Raw genomic sequence first — 10,891 nt, forward strand, 5'->3', positions numbered from 1 at the left:
GGAGGAGGAGGAGGAGGAGGAAGAGGAGGAGGACGAAGATATCGATTATGAGGTCTACCCGCGCCGACCGGCCAACGGCAAGAAGGTGCACATCGCGGTGCACAATGAAATACGCTCGTCTCAGGCGATTGACTGAAACATAATCAAATACTTTGCCACATAATTTTGGCACGCGGGCAATCGGCACGCAAACACACTTCCGGTGCGCGCGGGCTGCCACAACCTGGACAATATACTCACACCACGCTTCGCGGGCCCGGTTTGCCGTTAGCGTTGCGTCTTTCCGTTCGAAGTTCGTCCCGCCAGCAGAGAGAGAGAAAGATAGAGAGTAATAGAGAAAAATAAAAAGAGAGAGAGAGCATGTAACGTTGATACGGATTTTTCCTTACCGGAAGCGATCTTCCACCTTCTAGAACAGCACCATTCGCTCACTCGCGACGCTCCTTATCGTTTCGTCGTCGAAGGTGTACATGTGTCTTCCTCGATTCCGTTCTCCTAGCGCGAAGGGTCCACGGGGAACTGCAAATATCAGCCAGCTGAGCAGTGGCATGGGTTAAAAGGACAAAACATAAAACCGGTACGCCGGGGGGAGGAACGGCGCAACAAACGTTGGCCAGTTTAATACCAAAACTGTAGCCAGTTGTGAGCGGATATATACATTCATAAATAGTTATATTTACAGAAAGGCAGTAGATCTATTTCAACAAATTTCCTAGGAATAAATAGTAGGAACAATTACGATCAACACACAGGCTCGCAGTCTAGGCAGCTATTTTGCTACCGTCGTCGAAGGCGTTTTATTTTGAACTCATTAGAAGAAGAAAACCGAACGTCACCGCAAAGGTGCGACACACGTCGCCGCAGTAGGTTAATTCCTCGTGTAGGTTAATCGTAGTTAAAGGTAGGATCGTTCATCGGACATTGCCCTTTCAAGCAGTTCTTTCCATAGCTCATATCAGAGGAATCAGTTGCTCGAAAGGATATCAATACCTGTAGCAGGAGTTTCCAGCTGTTCCAAAACTCTTTCCCGTTTTCCAACGGCTCGTTTGGCCCGCTCGTCGCGGCCCGTGACGTGACGATCGAGTAGTTTAACGGTAATTTTAAAACGTGTGTTTTTGAGTGTGTGGACGAAAGTTAATAACGTGCCGCATCTGGTGTGTTGCCGCACAGGCACTTAGTAATAGTAATTTCGTGTCATTTTTTGAATGGAATTCGAACAATAAATTCAATAATTTTTCTCATCGACATGTTTCACTTGGAAGAAAATATTTGGTTTTAAAATGTTTCATAGCCATAGGTTCATATCGATGTGCACAGTCGGGGACGGTACCCGTTGTCGTTCGAGTGGGATATGTTACCGGGCAGCGTTACCCACAGGATTGTACCCGCTCGAAACCTAATGTCCATTTGGCAGGTAACTGAACATAGGTATAAATACAAAATGCTTTGGAGTGTAACGGATCAGTCGATCGTGATATTTTGTATAGATATGAGCGAACATAGCAGCTAGTCCTAAGCAGCAGCATCGCAGGGCAACGATTCAGTGTCGGGTGTTATCATTGCCCATTTCGTCCTTCCCGGTGGAACGGAGTGTATGATCAAATTCAAAAGGATATTCTAAAATTAAATCAAGTGACCATTAAGACGATGTTTAGCCGTTGTTTCGCAGTGAAGGATCGGAGACAGAACTACGGTTGGTTACCGTTTTCGTTAGTACTCCTAATCGGTCAGATCGCCCAGTTTACATGGGGGTTTAGGCTGCACGGAACTTTGATGACGCACCGACAACTGCATCACCGGTACACGGTTGATGAGCTGCTTGAGGGTCACTTTTCCAAAAGCATCTCCGGTGACATCGACATGGATCCCTGCAAATCGAGTAAGTGAATGTTTTGTGTTCCGTTTAATTTATTCCTTAAGCGTAATCCTTGACCCTACTTGAACTTATTCTTATTCAGAAAGAGCATCAAAATATCTAAACCCTGGGTGCGTCTAAGAGATTTATTTGATATTTATCTACTTTTTTTCATTGTGAAGCATGACTGTCATGTAACATATGTAAAGGGGATAAATGTGGTCCGTGGCTTGCAAAGCGCACAACAAAACTATTAATTAAGCGCAGGTGTTGGACTACCGGATACATAGAAACACGCACAGACCCCACGGAAGCACTGGTATTAATGCTGCCGTTTTTTGCAGGCGGATTTATGGGAGACATCGCCATGCCGAACGTAAATTACGAAACGGAATGGCAGCGCCAGCGGCTGAACAAGAGCTTCGAGCAGGACATTGTGAAGCTGAAGCAAGAGGTGTACCTCGAGGGGCTGCAGGTGGAAGAGGAAGGCATGACCGACATGATCCGCAAGAAGACGAAGCAGCGCGCCTCGACGCCGTTGGCCGGCATGCCGACCGGCTCCGGTCCGCGCCCTTCGCCGGCGTCGTACGAGAGTGAAAACTCCATCACGGACACTTCCGGCGAGCCAACGGTGCGGGCCACCATCATCGACAATCGGGACAACATCATCACCCAGCCTCGGACGGGCCCTCAGGACGAGAAGCCAGTAACGGGCGGTGGGCTATTGGGGTCCGAGAAGCCGGACAAAAAGAACGCCACGGCCACGGTGCGAAACATTGACCATAATCGGATCCAGTCCGACACCAAAGACATCGTTATCGATTCGATCAGCGACAATATCATCAGCAACAGTCACGCCAGTAGGAAAGTAGTCACTTTTGCCTTACCACCGGCCGGGACCACGACGCCACCGAACGGGGAGCGCCCCGGGCACCGCTCGCAGGCATTCGGCGGAGCGGATCTGGGCCACCACCAGCTGCAGAGGCTGCAGAATGGTGACGGCGCTAGAGAACAGTCCGGGTTGGAACGCAAACGGCATGGTTCACACGATGCAGGGCAGGATAAGCCGACTGGCGGCGATGATGTTCAGCTGTTGAATCCTGCCGCGGGCAATCCGGCGAACGACAAAGCGGCCCGCCGTCGTAACCGCCGCCGACGGCGGCAGCAACAACGCCATCTACCGAGCACACCTAGGACCCCGGCTGGAGGTGGGATTAGCCTACCGATGGCCACCACCACGAGCGCGACGGAAGATAAAAACTCGTACCACGCCCGGCTGGAGCGGCTGCGGGCTGAACTGGGCTCGGTGAGCTACTCGGTGCGGGACCACAGCCTCGGAGGTCCGGGCCATCACCACCGTGACCGCGAGCCTGTCGAAACGGAGCCAAAGAAGAAGCGTCGAACGTCGTCGCCGTCGTCAGGAGGCGGAAAGCGGAAGCACCACCGTCAGAACATCGTTGCCCATCAACATGCGACCGACAGGACTGTGGGTCCTGAGACAGGGGACGGTGTCACGAATCGCTACCATCCGCGCTCTCATCACCGAGCGAGGGCCGTCGACGAGGATGGAACGAATTTGCATTTCCGACCGGAGAATGAAGCACCGGCACGGAGCAAGGACACGGTACAGGTGGCGGATCTACGGCCATCATCGGTACCTGTTGACGATGAGCCCGCTGAACGGTACGTATATGTTATATCTTTCCCTCCGTAAAGTAAGCATTGAGGTTGTCAAGTGGCAGGCTAGCAATTCATCCCCAGGCCTATGCCGAGGCTAGCAATGGAAACTTTGTGAATGGTGCACTTGTGATGCTCGCTGTTCAGACGACAATCCTTGGCGTCAGTGCTACGACATTGTTCCCCACACTCAGCAACCTCAAAGTTGCAGATGGACGGTTCTATGTTCGCAACGGATGGCTGACGGTGGAGTGCACAAAGCCCTAAATCTCGTAATTGCCTTCGAGATGTTGCACAGGACGATGGTGTCGAGGATGCGCCATATATAGCTCTAGGGCAGCAGCAGCGCGTACTTTGTAAGCGCAGCGCAAATATAAAACTTTTGCTGCTCGCTCAGTTTAAGGGGCGGAACGCAATGGTTTTATTTGATTTATTACCCTTAATACACAGAATTGTACATTTCAAAGCTAAGTTATTGCGTGAAACATTTTAAAGATTTTTGCGTGTAAGTTTTACGACAACAGGTACTCAGCTAGATTTACGTCAAGCTTAAGGACCTTATGTGCTGTATTTGATTCTTCTTTACTGACTTTATTGATTATTATTGATTTTTGTATTGGTATTGACGCTATGTAATATTGAAAGTATAAACGTCATGTGCATGTCGATTCAATTTCTATTTCGATTATTTACCAACAATGAAATCTTGTGCACTCGAGCTTTTTGTTGCAATCTTCTCAGCTAAGAACGAAAATTCGTGGTAAAACCACATTAAAGGAGTAACATTGATCTATTCTGGCTTGGCTCTTTTTAAATTTATCTAATATGCAGATCGAACTGAAAAATCGATTTCCATCCGTTGGGATGAGTTCATGGTTAAGATATCGATAGAAATCGGTTCAGTGGAAAGATTGAACCTTAAACTGAGTATTTCCAATGATGACTAGATTCTTCACATCACGCGATGCTGTAAATTGATCAGCGTCCTTCACCTCGATGATTGAAATATTAATACGTTGGTAAATGTGCTCGCTTTCACCCATATTCTCTAGCAGTGAAAGATATATTGCGCCCAATCTACATCACCATCGTGTGGCACGTGCAGCAACCGCGAAGAAGGAACGCATCTGGGACTTTGGCGTCATACCGTACGAAATCGACGGAAACTTTAGCGGCATGCACAAGGCCCTTTTCCGGCAGGCGATGCGCCACTGGGAGAACTTCACCTGCATCAAGTTCGTCGAGCGAAATCCTATCGACCACCCGAACTACATCGTGTTCACCGAGCGGGCGTGCGGGTAAGATGGGTCTGGCGATACCTGTTGAAAAACTTGTGAAAATCCATCATGGGAGGGATGCCTTCACTAATCGTCCCCTGCGTTCCTTTTACTTCCAGTTGTTGTTCGTTTGTTGGTAAACGGGGCAATGGACCCCAGGCGATTTCGATTGGCAAGAACTGCGACGAGTTTGGCATAGTGGTGCACGAGTTGGGTCACGTGGTTGGCTTCTGGCACGAACACACGCGCCCGGATCGAGAAGACCACGTCGTGATCGAGAAGAAGAATATCATGGTCGGGCGGGAGGATAACTTCAACATGCTGTCGAAGGACGAGGTGAATTCGCTGGGTCTTCCGTACGACTACGATTCGATCATGCACTACGCTCGGAATACCTTTTCGAAGAACGTCTATCTGGACACGATTTTGCCCATCGAAATTAAGGGCCGCAAACGACCCGAAATAGGACAACGATTGCGGCTGAGCGATGGCGACATTGCTCAGGCCAACTTGCTGTACCAATGTACCAGTGAGTATTCGCTTTCGTCAGCTTGAATGTCGTCTTGAATTATTGTTTAGCTGGCAGTTTTGTAGTCAATAGACCAATGGCTCTCTATGATTGTTCTCCACAATTCGCTTGGTCAGAGTGTGGTCGTACCTTTCAGGACAACTCGGCATTTTTCACGTCGCCGAGCTATCACTCCAACCAACCTCCACCCGAACCGGAGCGCTGCGAATGGCGTATCACGGCAACGCATGGCGAACGGATATTGCTCAACATAACCGATCTGGTGAGTCTCAGACCATACTCATACTCAGGCCACTCGAGCTAGTGAAAGACGTTAATGTCCGCTTGGTTTCCTTCGTCCAGGACATTTACAAATCGAACAGCTGTCGCTCCGACTATCTGGAGATCCGGGATGGATACTGGCACAAGTCGCCGATTCTGGGCAAGTTCTGTGGTTCCGGCAAGGTAAACGAGCTGATTCGCTCGACCGGAAGTCGCATGCTGCTGACGTACACCACCACTTACCGGCAGGCCTCGATGCGTGGCTTCGCCGCCAGCTATGAAGGTACGTAACCTCGGCAAATCCGACCGAGATTTGATTACTCAATCAGCAACACAATCATTGGTTGCTAAGATGAGCTGTATCCCTGAAACGCATATATTTCACGATAAATTGGCGTAGAGTTTAATGCTGGATTTGACAATTTAATGAGCCATTTTTTCAGAATAATATTATCATATCATTAGTGATTAATGAGCCCAATTGTTGAACATTGTTGATTCGGACCGGCTGACCGGGTGTGACCATATGATGCATTGTTTTATGGTTTTAAAATCCTACTTTGACTGTTTTTTGTTATGAAAAATGAAAAATATGTATCATCATCCGACGAACTTTTAAAGCCCGTGCCTTGTCAGATCAAAGGTTCACCGACAATTGTGGACCATGTGCTCAACGGTCAATCATTACTCATGCAGGAAAATGAATGTGGCCGACCCATGCCTTTTCCTCACGGCTCGTTGGCCTCACGGCTCGTTGGCATTATTTATCAAAGTCCTTCAGACAGTATGAAATAATAAATTTTAATTAACCCGCATCACGTGTGAGGTACGCCCTTGCGAAGGCGTCCGTAGGTAATCAATACACATCACCCCAGACATCCTATCTGTCCTGCGGTGTAAATAGTGTTAAAGAGTAGATTTAAATGTGCGGCTACAAGAGCAGTGACACTTTAAGTGTCCTTGATGGCAGGTTTTTTCTCTACACGAACAAAGAGTCGCTAAAATGCAACGTTCGAGTTTGGTTCGTTTGGCTCCAATCACAGCCGCTTATCGTGTCCTAATTTTCGGGTTTTACAGCAATTTGTGGCGGCGAGATGAATCTCGAGTCTGGCGGCCGTCTAGAATCGCCCAACTACCCAGTCGACTATCTGCCCAACAAGGAGTGCATCTGGCGGATAACCGTCCCGAAGGACTACCAAGTGGCCTTGAAGTTTCAATCGTTTGAAGTGGAGAATCACGATAACTGTATCTATGACTACGTCGAGGTACGGGACGGTGGCGCTCCCGACTCGCGGTTGATCGGTGTCTTCTGCGGCTACAAGATTCCACCCGATATGAAGTAAGTGGCAATGTGGTTCACGTACGGCATAGACACTCACCCTTTCTTTATAGGTCATCGTCTAACAAGCTGTTTGTCAAGTTCGTCTCGGACGGATCGGTGCAGAAGGCAGGATTCTCGGCCACCTTCATGAAGGAGGTAGACGAGTGCGAGCACATGGACCATGGCTGCGAACACGAGTGCATCAACACGCTCGGAGGCTACGAATGTGCCTGCTACATCGGCTACGAGCTGCACAGCGATAAGAAGTCGTGCGAAAGTAAGTGGCCTTCTCTAGTGATGCCCATTGTGTTGGTCGATGGAACTGACGCACTTTAAATTTGAAGACATTGATCGTCGATGTGATTCTGTCTTCTGGTAGTTCGATTTTTTAAATGGTTCTTGCGTAATTCTTACAGATGCCTGTGGTGGAATGTTGGATACACCGAACGGGACGATCCAGTCACCGTCCTTTCCGAAAGAGTACCCGATGATGAAGGAGTGCGTTTGGGAAATCGTGGCCCTCCCGCAGCATAAAATCACTCTCAACTTTACCCATTTCGACCTAGAGGGCAACACGTTTTACCAGGCGTCCGAATGCGAGTACGACTACGTGGCAGTGTTGTCCAAGAGTCCGGACGGTTCCCTACACAAGCACGGTTCGTTCTGCGGCTCGAGTGTTCCGCCGGCCGTCACATCCGAGTGGAACGTCTTACGAGTTGTGTTCCGGTCCGACAAGACGATCCAAAAGACGGGTTTCGCGGCCGTCTACTTTACCGACATCGACGAGTGTGCGGTCAACAATGGAGGGTGTCAACAGGAGTGTAAAAATACCGTCGGTTCCTATCTGTGCTCTTGCCGGAATGGTTACACACTGCACGACAATGGGCACGACTGCAAGGAGAGTGGCTGTAAGCACGAGATCTTCGCCCCCCAAGGTCAGATACTGAGCCCTAATTATCCGGACTACTATCCACCCAAGAAGGACTGTATCTGGCACTTTACCACCACGCCCGGTCACCGAATACGGTTGGTTTTCAACGTGTTTGATATTGAGCCACATCAGGTATGTAGTGTGTTGGATTGGAAGGCCGGCCACAAGCGTTACATTGCTACCCATCCCATGTCTTCCCATTGCAGGAATGTGCCTACGATCATATTGTAATCTACGATGGTAACTCACCGGACAGCCACACATTAGGACGCTTTTGTGGGGCGAAAATTCCGCATCCCATTGCGTCGTCCTCGAACCAGATGTACATGGTTTTCAACACCGACACGAGCGTCCAGCGGAAAGGGTTTTTCGCCAGCCATACGACTGCTTGCGGTGGTCGGCTACGGGCGACCGAGGTGAAGAATCATTTCTACTCCCACATCAAGTTCGGCTCGGGCATGTACGAGAACGGAGCGGACTGCGAGTGGACCATCGAGGCCGAATCGGGCCAGAACGTGCAGCTCAAGTTTCTTAGCTTCGAGCTAGAAGAGGAGAAGTTGTGCTCATATGACTACGTCGAGGTGTACGGTGGGCTGGACGACGAAAGTGGCCCCCTGCACGGAAAGTACTGCGGAAATGCGGTAGGTAGTGGTGGTGGTGTGACGTTCCGGAAGTACCGCCGGCCATCCATTGCATCCATTGTCCACTCTATCGTTTTCATTTTCTGCTTCTTTTCCGTTTTCATGCATCCCACCGGGACACCGGGACGCCATCTTTGTTTCTTCCGTTCGCGCGATGCACCATTTTGTCGATTTCCCTTTCTCTTTCTTCCTCCTGCTTCCTGTTTGCACGCGGGCGACGGTCCCCAGAATCCGCCGGAAATCATATCGATGCACGAGGCGCTGATGGTGCGGTTCCGGTCGGACGATACCGTCGGCTTCAAGGGTTTCTCGGCCGCGTACGTCGCCATCAAAACGAACGACGACATGCTCACCACCGATGAAGAAGGTTCTGATAGCTCCGAAATCATCCCGTTTCCCGGTTCACTAAAAACAGTGTTCATCAAACAGGGCGAAGATATGGACGTGGAGGAGGAGGAGGAGGAGGAGGAAGAGGAGGAGGACGAAGATATCGATTATGAGGTCTACCCGCGCCGACCGGCCAACGGCAAGAAGGTGCACATCGCGGTGCACAATGAAATACGCTCGTCTCAGGCGATTGACTGAAACATAATCAAATACTTTGCCACATAATTTTGGCACGCGGGCAATCGGCACGCAAACACACTTCCGGTGCGCGCGGGCTGCCACAACCTGGACAATATACTCACACCACGCTTCGCGGGCCCGGTTTGCCGTTAGCGTTGCGTCTTTCCGTTCGAAGTTCGTCCCGCCAGCAGAGAGAGAGAAAGATAGAGAGTAATAGAGAAAAATAAAAAGAGAGAGAGAGCATGTAACGTTGATACGGATTTTTCCTTACCGGAAGCGATCTTCCACCTTCTAGAACAGCACCATTCGCTCACTCGCGACGCTCCTTATCGTTTCGTCGTCGAAGGTGTACATGTGTCTTCCTCGATTCCGTTCTCCTAGCGCGAAGGGTCCACGGGGAACTGCAAATATCAGCCAGCTGAGCAGTGGCATGGGTTAAAAGGACAAAACATAAAACCGGTACGCCGGGGGGAGGAACGGCGCAACAAACGTTGGCCAGTTTAATACCAAAACTGTAGCCAGTTGTGAGCGGATATATACATTCATAAATAGTTATATTTACAGAAAGGCAGTAGATCTATTTCAACAAATTTCCTAGGAATAAATAGTAGGAACAATTACGATCAACACACAGGCTCGCAGTCTAGGCAGCTATTTTGCTACCGTCGTCGAAGGCGTTTTATTTTGAACTCATTAGAAGAAGAAAACCGAACGTCACCGCAAAGGTGCGACACACGTCGCCGCAGTAGGTTAATTCCTCGTGTAGGTTAATCGTAGTTAAAGGTAGGATCGTTCATCGGACATTGCCCTTTCAAGCAGTTCTTTCCATAGCTCATATCAGAGGAATCAGTTGCTCGAAAGGATATCAATACCTGTAGCAGGAGTTTCCAGCTGTTCCAAAACTCTTTCCCGTTTTCCAACGGCTCGTTTGGCCCGCTCGTCGCGGCCCGTGACGTGACGATCGAGTAGTTTAACGGTAATTTTAAAACGTGTGTTTTTGAGTGTGTGGACGAAAGTTAATAACGTGCCGCATCTGGTGTGTTGCCGCACAGGCACTTAGTAATAGTAATTTCGTGTCATTTTTTGAATGGAATTCGAACAATAAATTCAATAATTTTTCTCATCGACATGTTTCACTTGGAAGAAAATATTTGGTTTTAAAATGTTTCATAGCCATAGGTTCATATCGATGTGCACAGTCGGGGACGGTACCCGTTGTCGTTCGAGTGGGATATGTTACCGGGCAGCGTTACCCACAGGATTGTACCCGCTCGAAACCTAATGTCCATTTGGCAGGTAACTGAACATAGGTATAAATACAAAATGCTTTGGAGTGTAACGGATCAGTCGATCGTGATATTTTGTATAGATATGAGCGAACATAGCAGCTAGTCCTAAGCAGCAGCATCGCAGGGCAACGATTCAGTGTCGGGTGTTATCATTGCCCATTTCGTCCTTCCCGGTGGAACGGAGTGTATGATCAAATTCAAAAGGATATTCTAAAATTAAATCAAGTGACCATTAAGACGATGTTTAGCCGTTGTTTCGCAGTGAAGGATCGGAGACAGAACTACGGTTGGTTACCGTTTTCGTTAGTACTCCTAATCGGTCAGATCGCCCAGTTTACATGGGGGTTTAGGCTGCACGGAACTTTGATGACGCACCGACAACTGCATCACCGGTACACGGTTGATGAGCTGCTTGAGGGTCACTTTTCCAAAAGCATCTCCGGTGACATCGACATGGATCCCTGCAAATCGAGTAAGTGAATGTTTTGTGTTCCGTTTAATTTATTCCTTAAGCGTAATCCTTGACCCTACTTGAACTTATTC

General features: G+C 49.0%; 2 protein-coding genes across 2 annotated transcripts in view; one reads left to right on the forward strand and one right to left on the reverse strand.

The window, feature by feature from the left end:
• The window catches only part of LOC131206991 (tolloid-like protein 1), a 27,581-nt gene that overhangs the window by 11,118 nt on the left and 5,572 nt on the right, over nt 1–10,891 (reverse strand). The gene's annotated exons all lie outside the window — the stretch shown is intronic.
• Nucleotides 1,648–10,127, forward strand: LOC131211336 (tolloid-like protein 1). Its single transcript, XM_058204759.1, has 11 exons — nt 1,648–1,879; nt 2,200–3,538; nt 4,588–4,830; nt 4,929–5,338; nt 5,455–5,600; nt 5,681–5,882; nt 6,677–6,938; nt 6,992–7,197; nt 7,337–7,983; nt 8,058–8,492; nt 8,721–10,127. The coding sequence occupies exons 1-11, from the start codon at nt 1,648–1,650 to the stop codon at nt 9,075–9,077; spliced, it is 4,479 nt and encodes a 1,492-aa protein (XP_058060742.1). The 3' UTR covers nt 9,078–10,127.

This window comes from Anopheles bellator, chromosome 2 (genome assembly GCF_943735745.2).
Source record: "Anopheles bellator chromosome 2, idAnoBellAS_SP24_06.2, whole genome shotgun sequence".
In the NCBI taxonomy this organism is placed as follows: Eukaryota; Metazoa; Arthropoda; class Insecta; order Diptera; family Culicidae; genus Anopheles; species Anopheles bellator.